At 41.1% G+C, this 24,914-nt stretch overlaps 1 protein-coding gene and 1 pseudogene across 29 annotated transcripts in view; one reads left to right on the top strand and one right to left on the bottom strand.

The window, feature by feature from the left end:
• TANC1 (tetratricopeptide repeat, ankyrin repeat and coiled-coil containing 1) overlaps nucleotides 1-24,914 on the bottom strand; it is a 265,441-nt gene that overhangs the window by 160,387 nt on the left and 80,140 nt on the right. For all 29 annotated transcript variants that reach the window (XM_065525539.2, XM_065525540.1, XM_065525538.1 and 26 more), the window contains one exon: nucleotides 7,155-7,230. In XM_065525539.2, coding sequence (XP_065381611.1) covers nucleotides 7,155-7,215 — 61 coding nt within the window. In that variant the 5' untranslated portion in view covers nucleotides 7,216-7,230. The remainder of the gene's footprint in view (nucleotides 1-7,154; nucleotides 7,231-24,914) is intronic.
• Nucleotides 12,044-16,806, top strand: LOC102143654 (glutathione S-transferase Mu 3-like; annotated as a pseudogene).

Below are 24,914 nucleotides of genomic sequence, written 5' to 3'. Positions count from 1 at the left end.
AGACAAATGACTCCGAGTTCCCCCAGTTTTGTTATAGGGGAAAGGCTGAAGCTGGGAGAAAGAGCCTTTAGTATCCAGAGGAGATGCCAGAATATTTGGGAATAGGAAGTCATGAAAAGAAGCTTCTAGAACATCATTCTTCACCTGAGAGCAGTCCTGTCTTCTCCATAACAGAAAACAAGTTTTATTTTTTTAAAGGGTTTTGTTAGTTCTTTAAGGTATCACAGTTTTCTCAAGAAAGAAAAGATGTACTGGATATCTAGCAGAGGCCAAATGTCAAGTTAAAACACTTTTGCAAAAGGGTATTCTTATTCAACCCTGACAATATAAGGTAGTTTAATCAAGGTTAAGAAAATCTGTCCAAATTCAAGTTAAATAGGTGATTGAGCTGCGATGTGAGTCTGTGTCCTCTAATTTCAAAGTCCATGCTTTTTCTTGACTTTGTGACATACATGAGGGACAACAAAGAAAATCTGATGAAGGAACCTATCAAACCAGAGAGAATAACCAGCATTCCTGCTCCTATTAAAAATCAGGCTGGGCGCAGTGGCTCACACCTATAATCCCAGCCCTCTGGGAGGCTGAGGTGGGCGGATCACCTGAGGTTAGGATTTTGAGACGAACCTGGCCAACATGGCAAAACCCCACCTCTACTAAAATAAGAAAATTAGCTGAGTGTGGTGGCACATGCCTGGAATCCCAGCTACTTGGGAGGCTGAGGCAAGAAAATCGCTTGAGCCTAGGAGACTGAGGTTGCAATGATCCAAGATGGCACCACTGCACTCCAGCCCAGGCAACAGAGCCGAGACTTGGTCTCAAAAAACAAAAAACAAAACAAAAAACACAGACCAGTCCCATTCTATGCCTAAATCATGTTCTAACATTTTGCAGAATTTGTTTAAATGCCCCAGTAAATAATACAATACCCTTATACTGAATTATTTCTGCTTGTTTTGTTGCTTGGGAAACACTTTTGGAGAATGTTAACAAGAAGATACCAAATATCCATAGCTCAGCAAGAGAGTCACTGCACTAAATTCCTAAATAGTACACAACCACAGAAAACGGGCAATGGCAGCACAGAATAATCAAAAGCAGCTTCGTATTTTCCAGATGAAACAAAGCATCATTTGTATTGAGGCATGTTTAGAAGGTACCACTGAAAGCCAGGCTGCAGCCTGGAATGGCTTAAAATACCAAGTTTAACAATCAACATCAATGGCTTTTAAACTTTAGAGGCAAACAGCTTCCTTCCACTTGAAATTCAAAGTGAAGAATTAGAAGCAAAGCTAATAGATTAATTCAGTACACACACAGGCTTAGAGACTATCCAATGCCTTAATTAACATCATTACAAGTGTATTTAGCCAACCACCTGGGTTTTAATGAAAGAAAGGTAAAGGTCAATTTTTTTTTTAATAAGTTGCTTCAAACTAAGCCCCCCTACTAGGGAAAATAAAAGAGCACAAATAATTTAACTGAAAAGAAAAGACTAATATAAACAGTTATTATTTTGGCACATTAAGGAACCATTCCTTAATCAGTCTCTATTTTAATTGAGGCAGTACTGCAATTAAAAGTTCATTGAACTTTGCTGTTCTGCCTCAGCTTGAACCTACTTCCTCACCAATACTGAACAAGTAGAATTAGAGCGGGCAAAACACTACAGATTGAAGACTAGTGGAAGGCAGGAGAAGGAACAGAGGTAGACAGGGACCAGCCTTCCCTAGAGAGGGCAAGAGGCCTTGACCACCTAATGCTTCCAGAGTAAGGACAAAATCTCCAGGGTTTAAAGAAAAAACAGAAACACTACCAACTGTGAGCTTTAAGTACATCATAGATGTTAGATCAAATTACGTTTCATTTCTTGGAGACCAGTAGAAAAAAAATATTAGCTGAGTCATTTACTCGCTATGTGGTAGTAACAGCTACCATAATGAACTGTAATTAGATATCTGTGCTTCCTTAGTTTTTGAAGGGGAGGGAACCTGCCCAACGTCTGTGACTGAAGAATCCTCCACAATGCATATGGTGGTGGAAGGTAAAGTCCACCTTGTATAAATCTTAGCCAAGAAGCTGTCCAAACACACTCTTCCAGGCTCTCATGCAGCTAGAACCAAGGCATGTGAATCTGGTTCGGCCATTTACATGCACCTTCCTCACATTTTCAAATTGTCCTTAGTTTTCCTTTAAGTACTTTCTCTTCCAGATGGATTTTGGAATCAATTTTATAGTGTTTTGTTGTTGTTGTTTGTTTTCTGTTTTTTAAGACGGAGTCTCGCTCTGTCTCCCAGGTTGGAGTGCAGTGGTGCAATCTTGGCTCACTGCAAGCGCGGCCTCTCAGGTTCACGCCATTCTCCTGCCTCAGCCTCCTCTGAGTAGCTGGGACTACAGGCACCCGCCACCATGCCTGGCTAATTTTTTGTATTTTTAGTAGAGATGAGGTTTCACCGTGTTAGCCAGGATGGTCTCAATCTCCTGACCTCGTGATCCATCTGCCTCGGCCTCCCAAAGTGCTGGGATTATAGGCGTGAGCCACCCACCCGGCCAATTTTATAGTGTTTAAAAAAAAACACACAGGATTTTTAGAGCCATGAAACTACTCTGTGATACAACAATGGTAGATATGTCATTATACATTTGTTCAAACCCATGGAATATACAATATCAAGAGTGAACCTGATGTAAACTATGGACTTTGGGTGATAACAATGTGTCAATGTAGGTTCATCAGTTGTAACAAATGTACAACTCTGGGGGAGAATGTTGGTAATGGTGGAAGCTATGCATGTGTGGGAGCAAATCTCTGAATCTCCCTCCAATTTTGGCTGTGAACCTAAAACCGCTCAAAAAAAAAAAAAGTCTTCTTTAAAAATTGGAGATTTCATTAGGGATTAAATGGAATGTCTACATAATTATGGAAGAGCTAGGTGGTTTAAAATAATGCATCAGCTTATTCAGAAAAACAGTATTTCTTTCCACTTATTCAGGTCTTCCTTTAAGTCCTTCAATGAAGTTTTATTTTCTTTAATGTGAGGCTTGCACAACACTTTGGGAGGCCAAGGTGGATGCATAGGCCCAGGAGTTTGAAACCAGCCTGGGCAACACGGTGGAAACCCCATCTCTATTAAAAAACAACAACAACAACAACAACAACAAAATCCCACAAAAATTAGCCAGGCAAGGTCACGTGGTGGCTACTCAGGAGGCTGAGGTGGGAGGATGTCCTGAGCCTGGGAGGTCAAGGATGCAGTGAGCCGAGATCGTGCCACTGCACTCCAGCCTGAGTGACACTGCAAAAACCTGTCTCAAAAAAAAAAAAAAAACAAAAACAAAACAAAAAAACCTTGCACATTTCTTCTTAGGTTGATAAAGTTTTTTTTCTGTTTTAAAATGGGATTTCTTTCCTATTCATTTTCCAAACAGTGTTGCTGTACAGAAAAATACTAACTTCCAGTGTGGCTCTTATATCCACTGTAAACTCCTACTAGGTCCAGATTTAATATCACAATACTCTTAATCTTAACAGTCTAGTAATTATTTAATTTTTAAAACTAAGTAACTGTTTAATAGTAGTAACATGAATGTTTTCTGATAGTAAAGGTCACTTAAAATTAAGAAACATGTGGTAAAGGTTGTAGGCCTCTCTGGAGAGCTTCAAAAATAAACACGGCGCCTCGTTTGCTTATTTTAGATCAAGGTCCTAACATAAAGCAGGGAGAGGAAAAAAAATAAGATGCCCTCATCTGGCCTTCTCCCTATATTATGGTTTAATACCGATTTTTGCTCCCTTATGCCAAACTCAAGGTCGAGAAAAATATAGTGCTCATTTGCACTGATGGAACAGCAGGAACAAAGTGAATATGCTTTCTAAAAAACCATGGTAAAGTTTTAAAAATTACATTTTCCCGTGTGCCTCTATAGCCTTCTGAAAACACCTTTTTTGCCCAGCTATAAGCATCTCCTAGGTAAAAATGCGTGATCATAAAAAAGAGAAGAATTCTGCTAATTATTTTGAGTTTACTTGATGATTTTCAATAGTTTAAGTTTCACCGTACATAATATTGCAAATATCCGCCAGGCGCAGTGGCTAATGGCTGTAATCCTAGCACTTTGCGAGGCCGAGGCGAGTGGATCACTTGAGGTCAGGAGTTCAAGACCAGCCTGACCAACATGCTGAAACCCCATCTCTACCAAAAATACAACAATTAGCCAGGTATGGTGGCACGTGCCTATAATCCCAGCTACTTGGGAGGCTGCGGCAGGAGAATTGCTTGAACCCAGGAGGCGGAGGTTGCAGTGAGTGGAGATGGTGTGCAACTGCACTCCAGCCTGAGAAACACAGTGAGGCTGTCTCGAAAGAATAAAAACCAACAAACATAATATTGCAAATATCTATATATGTGTCTATATATATATAGTTTGAATTCAAGACCTGCTAAAGTTTTACCTATAGCTATCCCTAAAAAGATGTGGTAACTCCTTTTTAGGGATAAATGAGGGAATGACAACTGTTCAATGTTTCTGAAAAATATTTGGTTTCCATTGAAGGATATTGAGTTTATCACAGTTACTGAATTTTCCAAATTCTCAAAATAGGTTTAACGTAAAAGTGTAGTAAAAGATTGCCTGAAAAAACAACCTACAAAGGACATGAAAAGCTGAACTCAAGTTTTTAGACATGTCTCCTAAATTTCTATGATTATGAGTTCAAGTACATGGGAATGAATTTTCTTCTGTCTTTGCAACAAAGATTGGTTTTAATTGGAAACAGCACAGCAAAATTTTTCCATACTGCAGGAGATATTATTACCTAAGTTTCAGAGCAGTCTTGGTAGATTAGCCAGCTTTAATTTATAGAAAAACTTAGCTATGATTTACTTATATGATGAGGACTGGCATGGACTACAACATACGAGTGGTCAAATTCCAAGTATTTCCCCCGACAATCCTGTGACATAACTTCATCAGGATTTAAAACTCCATCTGCTTTGTTGCTAGCCTGATACAACCAGGTTCTAGTTAAGAGCAAAAAGGCACATACCATGCAGATGTTTTATGGGAAACGTTCCCATTGCTCTTTCAAGTTGGTTTATATTAGTGAAAAAGCCATACGTAGTGTGGAAATTATTAAGAAGAAATGACTCAGAAAAAGCAATAGTTGCTTTTAAAGACCAAGGGGAGAAATAAACCCAAAATCACACGCTCTGAAACTGGAAAAGTTTCAAATGCAAACTGTGTTCCTGTCTGGTGTGTCTGAAAGGCACGGGTGCTGAAGATTATTAATATATTGTTATTTCTTCTAAGGATGGCACTGGTCAAAGACGATGGTAGGCCTGTTTTGAAGAACTGTTACCAACTGGGGAGTTTAGGCTTGGGGACCCTGGTCCTGAGAAAAATAACCCACTGGTTGGCAGTTCCAACCCAACAGACAGCTTAGGATCTAACTTGATGCTGGAAATTACAAAGGCTTCTAATGAAGGAAATAACGAAGTTCCTATGATTGGTGACAGATGAGCCAAAACTGAAAAAGCTTTTCGTTGTTATTATTTTTAAACAGCTTTCAGAAAACTAACAAGACCTTTTGGCCTTGACCCAGCAGAGAATAAATGTCCCCCACTGGATGGATATTCTGTCAACTGAAATTTCTCCACAGTAACAATTCTAATTAATTATTCAAAGCCAGGGGTTGATTTTCTAAGGTTAACTATGGTCTCCTGTTTAGGTCATTAAAAACTGGTTTTTCCTTTTCTTTAGTGTCTGCTCACCCAGGCATTGATGATAAGCTTTAACAGCAGCCTTGCAATAAAGGCTCTACTTTTAAGGTGAGTTTGTCATTTTGCAGACTTGGTTTAAGGGATAATTAGCAATAAATAGAGATTTTTGTCTAGGTTCTATATAACCAAAAACTTTAGAAATCCACTTACTCTCTTATATAAGCATGGAAACAACAGACATTAATATTATCACAAGGCATTGCAAGATCTTTTGAATTAAAGAATTAACCATAATTTTGTGATGCTTCATTAATAAGCATACTTCTTAAAACAGAAATTAAAATTGAAACATTATTTGACATAGTAACTCAGAAAACCAGTCATTCTCCAAGGAGACTGGATTAACATGGGTTTACCGAGTGAAATGTAACACTTCAGGCAAGTCAATTCATACTAACATATTTTTATTGTGCAATACAGGTAGACAATATATACTTTTTCTAGCAAGAGAAAAAGGGTGTACCACTCAGTGTTCACCAAAATAACCCTAGAATAGGTTAGTACATAGAATGTAATGCTATTAAGAGTCACAATGACAATATGCACCAGAACTCTAAAAACGAAAATGAAATTCAAGCCAAATTAAGTAGTTCTCATTATAATGAAAACAAGCAGTCTGGCATTAAGTGGGGCTCCACCTGTTAGGAGTAAAATTTGATACTCCAAAAGATGAGGACCAGTCAGCCAGCAGTTGGTCAAACATATAAAATGTAATCACGTGGGAAAGGGAATGGGATTTCTAGAAACCAAATTCCTGAACACACCTGCTATCCCTCAATGTCTTTAACTTTGACTCCCTCCAGATCTGAATGACCTACTGAAACTATGAACCTTTCAAGTCTCTGGGAAAGGATTTGGTTATAACCCAAACTCAATTCTCAAAGTCATTTCTCGTAAGAAAGCTCAAAATTATGTTTTCTGTCCTTTTTCTTTTTTAAGAGACAGGGTCTGGCTCTGTTGCCCAGGCTGGAGTACAGTGGTATTATCATAGCTCACTGCAGCCTTGAACTCCTGGGCTCAAGAGATCCTCCTGCCAGAGCCTCCCAAGTAGCTATGATTTACACACATGTGCCACCATACTCAGATAATTTTTTCAAGCTTTTTTGTAGAGGCAAGTGTCTTGTTATGTTGCCCAGACTGGTCTTGGAACTCCTGGCCTCAAGTAATCCTCCTGCCTCGGCCTCTCAAAATGCTAGGATTACAGCTGTGGGCCACCATGTCTGACCCATTTCATTTCTCATAGCCTCCAGCACACTGTTTGTTCTAACCCAGGTAACCCTCTCTGACCCACTGCCAAAGCAACAAATCCATCCAGCCTGGGGTGAGGAGCAGCTTACTGCCCGCGGTCCATGGCTGGGCTCATTCTTGCACACAAACCTGCTTCCTTCTTGCCTCCTTTTCCTCCTTCTCGGCTCTTCTTCAGCACTGCCTTTAACATTTTCAACACTTGTTTCTAAAGAGAAAAGGAACAGAGAGAAGAGGAATTAAACGTTGAAAGTTGGAATATAACTTGGGTATTGACAAAAAGAGGTAACTTGCATTCAAACAAACAGACCACTTAATATTAAGGTACCTTAGTACCTTAAATCTTACATTAATTTTCTATGAATAAACTATGGCGGGAAACTGAATGTTGAAGACACAAGGAATGTTCTATAACTTTTAATGAAGTGATTAGAAGTTCACTGTTAGAAAAGCTAAAAAAAAAAAAATACAATAGTGCATTCTCAGCATTCCACATCTAATTAAGGTTATGAGGCTAAACCTGGGTACAGTACTGCAAGATATTTGGCACAGTTTCCCAATCCCAGTTCATCAAAAGGTGGCACGAGAACATGGAATCAAAAAGAAAATGAAAGAAGCTACATGGTTAAAGGCAATGTTTTACAGGTGTTACTAATTATATAATCACAAGGAAAACATTTTGGAAGGTTATGAAATGAGGCATATCTTACAAACATTTGCAAAATAAACACAGTGGGAACACATTTTAACCCTGATCAGAGAACCCAATTAAACAGCACACACTACAGTGGGTTTTTACTATACATAGTTATAACTTTGGGATGGGGAAGAGAAGTAAGTAGAACAGGCCTGTGGCACTACGGCCAAATCCTTTAAAGAAAAGGCTGTATCTTTAAGCAGGGTTGTACTGAGCTTGTAAAAACACCACAATGACCCAGGCCTAAGATGAAACATGAAACCATCTCTACAGCAAGCGACAGACAAAAGGACCATTATTTCATCATGAAGCCAGGATCCTTTAAGCTCTCTCTCCCAACTACTAACTCAGATGAGATGGCTGAACAACCCCAGACGGTAACCAATCTTAGTGGGTTGTGTTACCCATCACACCTTTATTAATGCACTAAGAGAGGGAAGCAGAAGGCAAGCAGGTCTCTCTTGAACAGGCAAGAAAAGGGGTGGGGAGAGGAGTAATGAGGATGGGGAAGGCGAGGGGAGCAGAGAAAGGGAGGCAAGAAGGGAGAAACTCCTATGTAGGAGGGCTCCCAAATTTGCCTCGTTAGCACAAATGCCTCAAATGGCCTCAGTGTAACACACCACCTCTCAGCCCCCAGAGTAAGCAGAAGTTTTGTGGGACCCGTTGAGAAGGGTAAGGAACCCCAATGTGTTGCCATTCACAGAATCACACAACGTAAGCAGGCAGGGTGACCTTTCTTATCATTTGGTCCAAGCCTGTATTTGTTTTCCCAAGCCTTTTGTTTTACTGATGAAGAAACAGAGACCCAGGGAGGCTGGCTTGCCAGGGGTCACGCAGCTAATTAACAGCAGGGCCAGAATCCAAATCTGCAGGGCCAGAATCCAAATGTGCAGCAGCCCAGCAGCACCACCTTCCTCCCCTCCACCAGGCCGGTCTCTCCTCACACATCAATGAAAGCTTTGGGCAACAACAATCAAACAAAACTGAGTGACACTAGAAAGATAGTATCTTAGGCAGAATCTGGAAAAAGCCATACTGAAGGTTATCGGAGTAAAATCATCTTACACACAAGTTTTACATACTGAAGGGGCATGGCTTAGAGCCTAATTCTGTTTTTGAAAATGCTGCTTGAATAAACCCTGGTGAAAAAGTTTAGGTTTCACCTAAAGGGCAAACACTAAAGTTGGAAGGGAGCAATAGTTTCCACAAGGAACCGATGGAAAATATACAAACTTCTGTTAACAAGCACACTTCAGAGAAACAATGAAAAATATTGTAGTATAAAAAAAATGGCAGTAAAAGTTAATAATAAATAGATACCTGGTAAACACAGACATATTCTTCAACCAACCAACTTTGGGGTTTATAATTTAGAAAAAACTACCTAAAAAATATGAGAAAAATACTGACGGAGCCATGCCACCAAAGCTCGTCCAAGGTCCCTTGCACCAATCCTTGGTGAACTCTTCCAGAGCCATATGTTTACCTGGATCACTGACCAAGCTCAGGTCCCACCACATCCATGAGCTGCTCCCGATTAATCACCCAGGTCATCACCAGTTAGAGTAGACCTACCATGCCACTTAGAATAGGCATCCCATGGGGCAAGGACTAGGTGACACTGACTTTGGTATCTCATCCCAGACACTCTGTTTTCCTATTTTGGGGCACTCACCTATTTTCAGGATAGATGTACCTTCCACATCAGTGGTCTTAAGTGAAAGAGGCTATCAAATATCTGCTATAATACTTCTTCCAGTTCCTGTTTTCCTCCATAAATAGCAACTCCAGGGAAATAGCTTAAATTTTATATTCTTAAAAAAGCTATTCAAACTGCGACCTAGAGCAACTTGAACTGACTATACCCGAGTGCAAAAATAAGGAACCACCCTCCCCTCCCCTAGACTGGAAAGGAAAAATGTAAGTCTTCCCAACAAGTTAAATTCTGAAATTAACACAGATCAGAGTGGAGCTATACAAGGTCACCTGGAAGTCTCAATCGTCTCTGGCCAGTTATAAACCTATAACTGGAACTTAATAGTCACCAATGGACATACAGGCTATGCCCACCGAAAGGGGGATGGTCAGAAATAGCATTTATAGGAATAGGCCATAGAGGCCAATAACAACAGTACACTCCAGAGAAGACTATCTGGCATGCCAGACAGTATCTGTACACTTATAAACACATATCCCTACATTCAATTCTGGAAATGGACACATTGGGCTGTTGCAGCTGGGTGCTGTCACACATTGGTATGATACAACTACTTCTTGTTCTGGTTCTGTTCACACTGAGAAGCACCTCATAATTTGGCTCCTTTCTTAGTCTGCAAACAGTGGGGAAAGAGTGTGCTGGTCCAGTTCACACAACTGTCTGGCTTGCTGACAGACACAATTCTGAGAATAAATTAACAAATCAGTACTCCAGCTTTCAACAAAAGCTCTCATGAACTTTGCTTTATTAAAGGGAGTCACTTTGTCCAGTACCATCAATTTAAGACATGGAGAATACTGAGTTTCTGAGGACCAAAGGGAAGACAGTGGTAAATTCCTCAATGGAAATGGCACCATGAAACCCACCTGTGTAGGCAGCCAGCAGGCTCTCCTCTTCTGCATCATCACACTTCCCTTCCAGTAGCAACTTCAACTACTGTCATTTTTCCCCTAAAAGGGTGAACACTGAGCCATCGTGGACGTGAACCAAATAGAAATGATGCAAACCAGCCTTTCTGACACAGTAATTCAGACTCAGCAGATTAAATGACAAGCCCAACATACTGTGTAAGGAAGTACCTATGGACAAGTATCACAGGATAAAACATAAGAAATACTGTTCTTTTTTACTATATATATATGTGTGTGTGTGTGTGTGTGTGTGTGTGTGTGTGTTTTGTTTTGAGACAGAGTCTCACTTTATTGCCCAGGCTGGAGTGCTGTGGCACAGCCTCAGCTCACTACAACCTCCACCTCCTGGGTTCAAGTGATTTTCTTGCCTCAGCCTCCTGAGTACCTGTGATTACAAGTACCTACTACCATGCCCAGCTAATTTTTATGTTTTTAGTAGAGATGGGGTTTCACCATGTTGGCCAGGCTGGTCTCGAACTCCCGATTTCAGGTGATCCGCCTGCCTTGGCCTCCCAAAGTGCTGGGATTACAGGTGTGAACTGCTGTACCCAGACTACTTTATATTATAGACCAAAGGCACAGATATAACTCAAATACTGACCAAACAATCCCTCAAATTCTGTCCCATAAAACCTTAGCCTCTATGACAACAAGTAGAACAAATGTACTGTTAGACCTAAATACTTAAGAATAAGTCTTTGAAAATGTGAAGAACGTCAGATGTCATTTCTTTCCATTACATACTTTTGAGGAAGAGTGTACGGGAGAAAAGGTATCTTTTCCTCACCCATGGCAAGGTTCATGGCTGACACCCCTATAACAAAAAGACAGATTAACAAGAGAAAGGCATAACAAATTTACTCAACCGAAGTTTTGCATCACACAGGAGCCTTCGGAAATGAGGATCCAGAGACTCAGGAAACTGAATTTTTAGGCGTAAGTACAATGAAGAATGAACAGCCACATAGAAGCATGATTGAACAAAAAGGGAATGAGGCCTAATAATTGGGGTGGGGGCCCTCAGCAAGGCCTGCTTGTCCAGATTCTTCCTGTCCTCTGGGTACAGGGCAGGACCCCTCTGGAATGAGAGTCTGACAACTCACTGTCACGTGAGATAGGTCAGAGAATTCCTTGACGACCATGCTTCAGGGGAGAAAGGCAAGGGGAGGTCAGAGGGACCTCCTTTCTTCTGCAGTTTCTCTTATATGCCAAGGTGCCATATTGGGGGGTATCCTGTCCTGAGCCCCAACAAAAGGAAAGACCAGCCTCTAGGTTACTACAACTAAAGGTCACCACAACTAAAAATGACTAACAGAAGTAAATTTCCTGTAATGTTCATTGAGAAGAAAAGATGAATAGATAACATTACTCTGAGAAGGCCAATGGTCTGAAGTCACCTAAATTTCTACTATCATTTAACATGTAAGTTTCCCAAATGTCACAGATTCTTCTTTCAAGCCCCCCAGAAGTTAGACTGACTAACAAAAGCTTACTTTTACTTCCAGTATTTCTCCTTCAGCACACCCAGTTTTTGGGGACAGGCACAACCTCTCTACATCATGTATTTGAATTCTGCACAGCATGTTGTGTTGGCATATAAAATGTAACAAAAAGCACCCTAGACAAAACAGTAAGATGATTCCAAAACAAGACAAAATCTATTTCAGCCTGTAATCACAATGGCAATATCAGAGCCATGACCACCTTGTCTGAGATCACAGAAGAGTACCAGCAGCAAAATGTTTCTCTTCTGGAGTGCCATACTGCCTATTTACACAATTTCAAGTGGAATCTGGGAGCTGAGGGCAGGGACTATGTTTATTCTTTAACAGATACAAACAGAAGCCAGAACACAGGCTTCGCACCCACCCTGTTCTCAGTATTTGTTGACAGGCTGCAATGAACACAGATGAACGATTTCCTCCAAATCAAGCAATTAACCAACATTTATAGCAGTTTATAATTGACAAAGAACATTCCTATATATTCACACTTGCAAGGAATGCAAGAAAATTCAGTTAAATCCATGTGACATCAGACAATGAGATATTAGGAGGCAAATGCTGCATTTAGCAATATCTCTTCATATCCACATCTGAATTAACCTTAAAACCTCAGTCCAGTTACCCCAAATACCTAAACACACACACTCTGTGCACGCTCTAATGGAAGGAGCTTCTCCCATCAAACTATCCACCTGGCCTCAAAGCAAAATTATCTGAAGATGCTGCTTTTGTCAAAAATAATAAAGCCAGAGTAGCAACATTTACAAGTGAAACTCTGTAAACTAAGGTACGTATAATTAAGAAATTTTCCTTCTTTGCTTAAGCATCAAAAACATCCTCAGTGTTAGGAGCTTAAAAGTTCTTAAAACCGAGTTAGTCTGACTCATCTAACAGTCATGCCTTCTATATGACACCTTTAGAACTGTTCTTCATATTAGCAACATACAGTTTACCACAAGAAAGTAGTAGTGGTAGCATTGAGTCTGAAGCAGCCTACAAGATAATACAGACTAAAGCAAATAAGAGAAAACAAAGTATAAGAGACCACACACACACACAGAGGTCTGCTAGACAGGGCACTAGCTGTTAGCTAGAAACTCATGGAAAACCCTGTACACAGAAATTTCCTGAAAGCAAGAGCCATGTCTCATCATTCCTAGGAGATCCTAGGAGGCTGGGAAAAGCCAGCCCTTGATAAGTTTTTGACATTCCAGGATTTCTCTCACACCTCCCCACTGTAATAGAGAAATCCTAGGAATTGACAGAGACCTTGCCAATATCACTGGGAACAACTAATGGAACTTCTCCAGGATCCAGATGCTTCATCCAGAAAAGTGTGCCGGGGTAGGGGGATGGTTAGAACAACCCGTAAATAATTCTGATAAGTAAAGAATTGGCCTTTGGTTCTTCTTTTTTTTACATATTTCTTCTTTTAAAGAGAGTGTCTCACTCTGTTGCCCAGGCTGGAATGCAGTGGCACCATGACAGTGACAATTCACTGCAGTCTTGTCCTCTCAGGCTCAGGCTATCTTCCCAGCTCAGCCTCCGGAGTAGCTGGGACTACAGGCATGTACCATCAGACCCAGCTTATTATTTTTTAATAGAGATGGAGGTCTCATTAGGTTGCCCAGGCTGGTCTCTAAACTTCTGGGCTGAAGTGATTCTCTTACTTTGGCCTCCCAAAGCACAGGGATTATAGGCATGAGGTACTGCACCCAGCCTAATTTTTCTTAATTTGCAGAGCTGGAAAATATGACATTAAACTATAATTTATTCTCCAAGACACATAGATCCAGCCATTCATTCTTTATTCAACAACCCATTCTACAAATTGAACCTCTATTCTACTATTAGTTTCTTTATAGTTTTGTCCTAAGCAAAAAGACTTCAGATTTAAGTATGAGTTATTAAAAAGCATAGTAAATTTACAGTCACAAGTAATATGAATTTAGAAGAGTTCTGGGCATGAAATTGGAAATCAAATGCTTAAGTTCTGATGCACTAAAATTAAGTGGAAACTATTGTCATGAAATCACCTTCAACCTATATTTAAAATATTCTGTACATTCATACAGGTTGTTTCGGGAAGAGTTTCTACAAAACAAACAACAAAAACACCTTACCTTAGCCAGTATTTCAAGTTGCCAGAAAATTAGTACTTTGATAAGTACTTGGTAGAAAGAAAATTTCACTTTTGGAGGAAAAGATAAAATAAGTTGCTTCCTTCTAAGTACGAGAGCCATCTTTATATACCTGTAAAGGGAATTGTTCAATCCAAATTCTAACGCCATCTCCTCCATAAAGCCTTCTCAGGCTACAATGGTCAAAAGATATCTTTTCTCTAATTCTACACCCTGCCTTGTTCTAATATGATGATAGATCAAAATTATGGTGAAAAATGTTGAACTCCACAAATCCCCCATGGCATCTAGCAATATACATTACACACAACAAACACTTTAAAAAAAAAAAGTCTTTAAATGAGTGGCAGGGTTGTTATGGAAGGGAAATCAAAATCAACAGCAATTCTTTTCCAACAAGGAGTTTGGACTAATAATTTAAGAATTCTGGTACCAAGTACTAATTCCCAACTTTATGGTCAAAATAATTTGGTGTATACATGAAAAAATGCACATTTAACATAGTAAGATCTGCTCAAATATCAGGCTTTCAGAAGCACTGGCTGTAGGTAGGTTTTATTTGGGTATTTCAAATAAGCACACAGAAGGGATAAGTGCAAAGACAGTAGCCAAAAATCTGAAATCAATACATTCTCCTTCAAAAAAGGAAGAGCTGAGAAAGGGCAGCATTTCCAGCAATAATCATGATGTTTCCCAGGCCAACGGCTACTGTGCAAGGCAGAGCTCAGTCTTGCAGTGAGCTCCTGTTCACTTACAGGCTGTCTTCAGTTCCCTGTCACCTGTGTGCTCCCTAGCTGAGACTCACCTCCCTACCACAGCAGCAAAACACTGCTAACTAGAAGACAAAACTCCATATATTTGTCACTAGTACTGTATATCATCCAGGTATTTACATAGATGTTTAGATCTATTAGAGAAAGCAAAAGAATTTCATAAGCCCACTTCAAAACACACCACAGAATCAACTCATCTTAGAAGCCTTCTTCATCTTATTTTAATTGTTTATATACCTGCTTCCTTCACTAGGCTGTGTTTTAATTGTTTATATACCTGCTTCCTTCACTAGGCTGTGGGCCTCTGAATGGTCAGACCCTGCCTTGCTCCCCACCCCAGCAAAGTATGTGTTTTCCAATTTCAACGTCAATGAATGGTTGTGGAGAAACATAATTTTAATCTATAATTCTCAAAGGGAATGATTGCACCTAAAAACAGACTGTTATCCTTTAATAACTTTCAGTAAAATTAATATCCTTCTACAGGCTGTGAGCAATGGAGAAACTTGCCCTGGCTCTCCTGGACCAGCAAGTGGCAGAAATTGAGTTACAACCTAATTTTCCAATTAAGGAATGAGTGTTGGGTTAGCAATTGCAGCGTTTCATTCTACAAGCATTCATACGTAGCTACCCTGTGCCAAACAACAAGGGACCCAAAGGCAAGTGCAATCCGATAGAAGAGGAAGACAACATGTGGACAAACATGAGCAGGAAGCTAAAAACATTCATGCCTCCATTTTCTCTACAAGGTAAAAACAAGGTAAGAGGTGCAGTGAAGGTGTAGGATAGCCCTGTAGATGAGAGGAAGGCAAGTAAGAGATTAAAAGGACAGCTGGCTGGGCATGGTGGCTCACACGTGTAATCCCAGCACTTTGGGAGGATCGTTTGAGCCCAGGCCTTTGAAACCAGCCTGGGCAACAGCAGGAGAGTCTCACAAAAACCAAAAACAATAAAACGGACAGCTGAACAGCTCTGATCATCCAAACTAGGCTGCAGACCAGGCCACAACACCCGATTATGAAACTGCTCCTATCCTCAAAGGCTCACAAGTAACATCATCAAAATCACATTGTGCAACTCATCTATGGTTCTGGGTTAGTGGAATATTTGTGGGCTGGCACACACCATCTGCCTGCTCCTGTAGTTCATGGATACGTCCTATGAGGAGAAATGGCACACGTGCCAGGACACTCCTGACAATGACTGAAGCCAATGGCTGGATGTGATATTCAAGCTAGACCTGGACTTTCCTAATCTGCCCAACTTCATGGATGGGAAGAACAAGGTCACCCAGAGCAATGCCATCTTGTGCTACACTGCTGGCAAGCACATGTGTGGTGAGACTGAAAAGATTCAAGTGGACATTTTCGAGAACGAAGCAACCAATTTCCACACACAACTGATACAGCACTGTTACAAATCCTACCATGAGAAACTGAAACCTGGCCGGGCTCACGCCTGTAATCCCAGAACTTTGGGAGGCTTCTCTTTTCTCGCGGATCACAAGGTCAGGATCAAGACCATCCTGACTAACACGGCGAAACCCCGTCTCTACTAAAAATACAAAAAGTCAGCCGGGCATGGTGGCACACGCCTGTAGTCTCAGCTACTTGGGAGGCTGAGGCAGGAGAATTGCTTGAACCCGGGAAGCAGAGGTTGCAGTGAGCCGAGATCACACCACTGCACTCCAGCCTGGGTGACAGAACGAGACTCTGTCTCAAAAACAAAAAACACACACGGTACTGAAACCTCAGTACTTGGAACAGCTACCTGAACAACTGAAACAATTCTCCATGTTCCTGGGAGAAATTCTCACGGTTTGCAAGGGAAAGCTCACCTTTGTGGATTTTCCCATCTATGACGTCCTGGATCAGAACCGCATGTTTGAGCCCAAGTGCCTGGATGAGTTCCCACATCTGAAGGCTTTCATGTGCCCTTTCGAGGTTTTGGAGAAAACTGCTGCCTACAATGCAGTCTGACTGCTTCTCCAAGATGCCCATCAACAAGATGGCCCAGTGGGGCAACAAGCTTTTATGCTGAGCTAGAGGCAGACTTGCACTGCTTGTTTTGTTTCATCCTGTCCCTAGAAGGCCTCCACTCTTTTTTGCTCTTTTAAATAAATAGCACTTGGGCTAAAATAATTAAATAAATAAATAAATAAGCTGTGCTGTGCAATTCCCTCCTCTGATGCTCAGCCCCAAGAACTATCCAGGAATGGTCCAGTGAATGCAGGATCTGATCAATGATCAGGAGTTCACAGTGCAGGGGCCAGTACAGGAGTGCTCAGAGTGGTGTGCTGTGGAATCAAGGCTAGTCAGGAAGTGGATGAAGCCCTGAGAGGCAGGATAGCCAGAGAGAAAAAGTATGGTGTCTCAAAGAGATCAAAGAACAAACACAGTCAGAATAAATGAATGGGGAAGTTGAAAAGAGTCTGGTTCTTTTTAATCAATTTTTAAATTTTGGATGTGGAACAATTCCAGACAATGATAAAGCCCACAGGATTAGTAAAGGCAAATCTGTGATGTGAGTCAGGCCTGACTTGAAATCTCAGGCACTAAACAGCTCCCTCCAAAGTCCTCAATGAACTTGGGGGTAGGGGGAATAGGGAGGTGATGAGGACAGCACAGAATACATGCCTCAAAGAAAGGGAGGCTTTGCATGAGGATGAAAGTGTAGCAGTTATGGACACCAGCATCACCTCAGGGCCCCAGTAGCCACGCAGCTAAAAAGCTCCTGGAGAACCACCTGGGGTTTGAGTATGAACCATGGTCTGAGTGTGGTCTCCTCCTCTTACATAACTCTGTGGAAGGCGTGGCTAGGGCCATAGGGTATTTTCTTGTGTAACTGGAAACCCAAGTCCCAATCCTTATGGCAGTTAGCTCCACAACTACCACACTCAGAATTACATTCTCTTCTCTTTTCCTTTCTCCTTCCTGTGGTTTCCCACTTGTGTCAATACAACAGAGCTACAATCCCCAACTTACACTGCCCACCTTCCTGATGTGCAATTACAACTCAGAATACAGGTAGAGGCATTATGTATACAAAGTGATTCTGGACACGTTGTTATTTCACCAAGAATACTGTTCCCTTTCCTGTTGGACTGGATCATTTCAGGTCTCTTCCACCTGTAGGCATTATAATTTTTAAGGGGGAAACTTTCTTGTTCCTAAGACCACTGTAATCACAGTACATAATAAACCATCATCACAGATGAAAAAGGAACCCCTCAGAGGAGGTCACTATATGAGTGATAAGCTTTTACTACAGAAAGAGAAGAGACCTTGAAGACATTTTCAAAAAGTGTTAAAAGGCACTCAATCAATCAGTGCCAGCCGAATGAAATCTGGTATTATAAACCTAAGGAAATTAAAATTTTTAAATTGCACTAGATCTGGCCTCAAAGTGAAGGGTCAGACAGCCTCAAAGATGCCTGTGAAAGGCAGCTATTCATCACAGAACGATCTCTTGCTCATGTAGCTGACAGATGGATCTTTCACTTAATGCCCAGAACATAAGACATCAAAAAAAACTCCTCCACTCATTAGTGACATGCAATGACTTGCTGAACAAGGTTATAACCTCCCCAGGCCCTAATTTCATTTGGATTGGAGTTCTCAATACCCACGCAGGGTTTTAAAACTCCACCAGGTGATTCTAATGTGCAGCCAGCAACCCTTATTTACCACTAACCATATGCCTGGCCCTGTTCTAAGCACTTAGCATGCATGTACTCATTAAATCCTCACAACCACCATCTGAGGAAGGTACTGTTAATCTCCATTCCACAGAGGCACAGACAAGCTAGTGACCTGCCCAAGGTCACACAGCTCAGCGTGCATCCAGGCAGTCTGGACCCCCAGGCTGACCATGCGGTCAGTCTAGTAGGCCTCCCCTTTCAGTTGAAAAGAAGAGAGACCAGCCCCCAGGGAGTGGTGAGAGTCAAACAAAGGCAAAGCTGCTCAACAGGTGGAAAAAATAAATTGGCTTTGGCCAAACACACACATGCTCACACACACTTCACTCCTAGAGCAGCATCCCATGCTGCAAATCTATCCTGGAAAAAAAAAAAAAAAAAAAAACTGCCTCCATTCAGAGACATCTACAGTACAGTCCCCGAGTAATCAGTTATTTCAAACTACAGTGTCGTCCACGTGTGACCTGGAGGTACCATGCAACAGAACACACACCAAAATGGGCAAGCTCTTGAGTTCATTAGCCCCCAGGGGGAGAACCCTGGGAGTTGGCTAGAATGCCAATGTGGAGGATTTGGGGAGACAGACACCTTTGTGTCATACAAGTAAGGCTGCTCCTATTCCTAACACTTACCCAGAACTCAGCAACCATGGTATTCAAGAAAAACTCAGAAAACTGCCTCATTTCTTGTGAATAAATTGCATAAAGCTTGTTACACGGTGACAGGATGCAGTGAGAAACGGCCTAATGATAATGTCTTTCTCTGGGCAATTTTACACAGTCTAATAAATTTAGTGAGGTTTTAACCTTGGATATCAAGTTCAAAATTAACCAAGATATGCCTGCAGTGATACTGCAGTGAAGAGCTGAATCAAATTCATACAAGCCACACAGCATCATCTCTTCCCATAGCTAAAGCAATGATATCAGCATATGCATCACTGTGCTCTCCTCTGGAATTTGTAAAGGAAACCATTATTGGCCATAAACATTTCGTTGCAGTAAGCAGTCTCACAGAAGCCTGTGAGAACGGGCATATGGGCATGGACAATGGCTTTATTTTTTTCTCTCTCTCTTTTTTTTTTTTTTCCTTTAAGCTCTGTTGGACTTGAAGGCTTAATTTTTTAATTAACTCCAACAGCCCCAAAAGGGGAATACCAGAGCTCCAGATGATAAAAGTCACAGACAAGTCATGCTAGAAAACAAAGGCCAAGTATGTTAAGACTTAAAAAAAAAAAAAAAAAGTTAACAAATCTAGTCTCAAACAAGGATGAGAAAGACACAAGGGTGCCATATCCAAGGCACGAATCTGTAACCTTTTAAGTGCCATGGATGGCTTTAGCAATCTGTACCTTCAGAGTGTTTCTGAATGATTTTTAAGTAGAAAGTCTTATTACAAAGAAAACTAATTATATTGAAACACAGATAGCAAAATGTTTAAAAAGCAAACCTGATATACCAAAGCGTGCTTAACGCATAAAGAAGACACAGCAGCAGGTTTTATAACTACTGCAGTTTTTAAAGCAGTGATGGGCATAAATGTATTGTAAATTATTTCCACAACGTGATACAAAAATCAGTTAATTTCCAAGTGACAAAGTTACATGTCCTGTTGATCTTACGTGGTTGGTTGCCTACTTTCATGATTGGAGCAATGGCTATATTTTGGCTAGAGGTTAGTGAAAATACAGTTAAGTTTTTCTCCACCCATCCAAGTTTACAGATCCCTTGTCTGAGTCCATTTTGTACTGTACTGTTGTCACAGAATATCATGGAGAGGGTAATTTATAAACAATAGAAATTTGTTTATAAACTTCTGTTTGGCTCACAGTTCTGGAAGCTGGGAAGTCCAAGATTGAGGGGCCCACTTCTGGGGAGCGCCTTCTTACTGCATTATCCCATTAAAATTCAGAAAATTAAACAGTAACCTACTGACTGGCACACATTAGCAGGAGGGAGTATGTCACATACACGCCACTGCTAGCAATTAAAGGCAAGTCCCATGATTCATTTTCAGATAGTCTGTAAAAGCCCTATTTATCAAGAAAGTCCATCGCCACCAAATTACTATCTACAAAAACCAGGCCTGACATGACAGGAAAAAGACTCCAGAAATGTACTGTGAGAGACCATGTACAAAAACAAAACGCCACACTTCATATTTGAGACAGGTGTTTGTAATACATGCTGTTGGTTGTACTGTTTTCTTGGTGCTCTCCTCACTCTTTCTGAAAGTACTTGTACTCTGGAAACTGCAGTGTTTTGGTTAACTGGATCAGGCTTCCTAGTGAATGTGGTACCCAAGGCTTGGCCTCTCCCGCCCCCACTGCCTCATACAGTCACAGGTCATTCCCCAGCTGCATGCCCTAAATCAGGGGATGCCCGTAGGAAGATAAATATAATTCAGAGTCCAAAATACATGGATGTAAACTGGGCCATTGCCAATTTCTCATGGATCCTGGGTAACCGAGATGGTTTTTGTTTTCATGGTTAGGAACAGCTGCAAGAGCGCAATACTCTTTCTAGACTAATAAAATAACCTAAGTCTGGCTCAGTATTTCAGCTGTGGCAGCAGCCAAACTTCCCAGAATGGTGCAAGCCTCGTGCAGTTCTGGAAGAGCTGGGGTGGTAGTTCTCAACTAAACTGAAAGCATTCAAACCCAACCCAACAGCAAGCTAACACACACACACACACACACACACACACACACACACACACACACACAGAGAACACCACTTCAACTAAATTTGGAATTAGAGTTAATTCCTATGGGTGGAGATGACATGTTACTTGTAGGGATCCCATAAAACTAATCAAACCTATGAAGTTTTCAAGCCTTATACTTGAAGGTATGTTATGTGCCATGTATGAACATCAGATGTTTTTCCTCTAAAACCCAGTGAAAGGTTCAATTAAAGCTCTTAGTAACTCTGCAATGAAACCTCTGATCACTGATTCTGTCACCACTTCTATTAACACAGACAGTATGAAACATCTCTCAGACCTAAAGAACAAAACTCACTATTGTGAAGCAGCACAGAAAACACATGCACACACACATACACACAGCTTACTTTTCTTGGGGAGGAAAAGGGAGTTGCAGAAGCTGCTTTTTCCACACTGAGACCGTTCTTTATACACTCTTGCACATGTAGCCCAGTTACCAAGTTATTTCCTAAATGTAAGTGTGTGGTCCAAATGTCTCCCACTAAGGAAAAACAGCCCAATTAGAACCCAGTGGAAAACAAGACACATGTTTCTTGAATGGCTTTGAATTAGAGACAGTGAATGTAAAATTGTTCTAGATATAATGAAGATGTTGCACAGATGTACTAAGTTTTCATGGTCTCAGCAAAACATCTTCCTGGTACAGCAAAATATGTGAGTCTGCAACAAAGCTGGATATAAAATAATTTTTAAAATATCTGATTCTTGTTTTTATGCTGTAAAACTTCTCAAGCCAACTCTTTTGCCTTCTCACAAACCTAATAAAGCCCATATTTCAATGTACTGATAATTCACTAAAAATAAAACTGCATTCATCTCCAATTGACATCACTTTTTATAATTCTCATTGATATTGTAAATCAATACAAATGGAAGATTTATTAATACAAACGGACGGCCTTTACTTCACAAATCCAGCAACCAACCACAAAAGCAATGGCAGAAGTAGAGATACTTATTTCACAGACATCCTCCTGTTTAGTCCTCACAACCACCAGGTGGGAACTATAATTATCCTCTTTTGACAGATAAGGAAATTGAGACCTAGAGAATCTCAGTAGCCTGCTCTAAGGTCACACCTTAGCTCTTAACACCTCATTCCACTTCTTCCTCTGGAGGAAAGACAGGCACTAAAACCATGCCTTGGCCTTGGATTTCCAGATAAAATGACATCCAAGAACAAGTCTCTGTTACACAGCATGGGGCCTAAAGGTAAATGGCAAAACTGCAATGCTGTTCTGATAACCTGGTTTAATTTAAAACGGTATCACAGGCTGGGTGTGGTGGCTCACGCCTGTAATCAACACTTTGGGAGGCCAAGGTAGGAGGATCACTTGAGTCCAGGAATTTGAGACCAGCAGTGAGACTTTGTTTCTACAAAAAAAAAAAAAATTTTTTTAATTAGCTGGGTGAGGTGGCATATGCCTGTAGTCACAGCACTTTGGGGGACTGAGGTGGGACATCTGAGCCCAGGTGTTCGAGGCTGCAATGAGCTCTCATCATGCCACTGCACTTGCGCCTAGGCAACAGAGTGAGGCTCTTAAACAAAAAAACATGTCACTATGTATTCCTAAGCATTTTCACTTATTCTTCTGAAAGAGAAACAAATGCTGTACTCCCAAGCACCCAATCCCACATCAGTCTATTCTTGGCTCTCGTTTCTCTGTGCTATCACCCTTGGAAAAATGGCCAGAATACTCACTTCAACTGCTGCCTCTATGTAGGCAAGTCACATATCTGTTTCTCCATTCTTTATCTGTGCTACAGTTACACAACTTTATTTCCAACTTGCTGTCATCAACCCTGGCTACACATACCTCAACACGTCCAAAACTAAACCCATCTTCCTCTCCCTACTTCCAAAACCCACTCACTAGTCTGGGTCCAGGTTCCTGCTGATAAAGCACCATCCTTTTTAGTTCACCAAACTTAAAGCCCCTCCTCCTTCTCATGGCCTCCCTTCCTTGTCTGGTAGACAGCCAAAGAGGGCTCTATCTCACCAGTCCCAGCTCCTCTCCATTTGCTTCCACCATTCTGGGGAGGTCCTCACTATCCCTCTGGTGGACTTCAGGCTGAAATCTGTAACATTAGGCCAGTTAAGTGTAACAGAGTTACCCGGGGGACTTGTTAAGGGGCAGGCTGCTGGACCCCACCCTGGAATTCGGTTCTTTAGGTCTGGGGTACAGCTCTCCTGCTGCTGATGAAGCAGTCCCTGATGGCGCACACTCCCAGGAACCACTGCTGTCATACACCCTCCTCCCTCCCTTTCTCAACACTTACATAAATTCTTCTTGAATCTTAACACAAACCAGTGTAACCCTTTTAAAATCTGAACATTTAGGCCTCTGATAAGTAAGTTTGGATGGGAAGGGCTACCACCTGCCAAGGACCTACTGTGCTCCATAGTCTGTCAAGTTCAGTCAAAACAATTCTGCAAAATACACAGCACTGTCCCCAAATTTACAGGGCAATTTCGTTAAAACAAAACAAAACAAAACAAAAAAAACCCAAGACTTTCAAAGTTACACAATTTCTAAATTCCACAATAGATTGGGTTTATATATGTATTAAAAGGGCCCTCTCCTTAGACACACTTTAAAAACCAAATATGATGGAAGAGGGAGACCTATGAAGAAAAAGGAGCATTTCCTTTTCAGAACAGGGCCAAAGGAGGGACCTATGAGGAAACAAAATACAGAATAGCCAGGTCTCAATTTACAGTTCACTGTGGTACAGCACAAAAGTCCATCCATGCTCCCAAGAGCAATTTAACAGAATAAAGAGGGCCAATTGTGGTGGCTCATGCCTGTAATCCCGGCACTTTGGGAGGCCAAGGTGGGAGAATGACTTGAGGCCAAGAGTTCAAGACCAGCCTGGGCAACATAGCAAGAGCCCATCTCTACAAAAAACTTCAGTAGACTCTGCTTTCCTTCACCCGCCTATACCCAAAAAGGTTCTGTATGATTTTTGTAGATCATATCCTTACCTGTTCTAAACTAGTTTTACTAAGGACTAATAAAATTTAGGTCTATATGTGCTATAAAAACAAGGTTGTTTCTTGCCTTTTCTGCCTGTGCAAGAACGATCAGCATCAACATCAGAAATCCAGGATAATTTCTATGTTCACATTATCGTTTATTAAAAAAGAGGGCTTGTGTAAGCCAGCAAATGATCAAGTCCCACAATTGAACACAACTTTTCAAAAATGCCCTGAATTTGAAAGCACTTCCCTGTACAGCAATCCATTTCCTTCTCATAAAAACTCTGAGAGGGCAAGCAGTATGATCCTACTGTCCTTGTCTCAGGCAACTCAGCTAATAGACAGTTCATGGAAGAGCCAGGACTGGTATCTAGATGAAGCCACAGATGACATGGACCATCAAGAGTCATGTCTTTACCACTGATTATAAGAAAAAATATACATTAACAGATTCAGATATGAACAAGACCAGTTACTGCTACCCAAAGTCAATCTGCTTGCCAGATATCTACAACAGTGCTGTGGCGTTATGGAAACAACTCAAAACAAGGTGGCATGATACCAAAGGCAAAGGTGTTGGGGTCAGGTCAACCAACACCAGCCCGTGTGGTCTAAATCCCAACTATACCATGCTTTCCTGGACCTGTGCCCCTGGGCCTGGATGTAAGCTCTCTGACCCTAGATTCCTCACTTGTAACAAAGATGACATACCTCAGAATAGCTGTGAAAAAATCAGAAATAAAA

Source organism: Macaca fascicularis, chromosome 12 (genome assembly GCF_037993035.2).
Source record: "Macaca fascicularis isolate 582-1 chromosome 12, T2T-MFA8v1.1".
Taxonomy (NCBI): Eukaryota; Metazoa; Chordata; class Mammalia; order Primates; family Cercopithecidae; genus Macaca; species Macaca fascicularis.
This window is presented reverse-complemented; position numbering and strand designations above follow the sequence as displayed.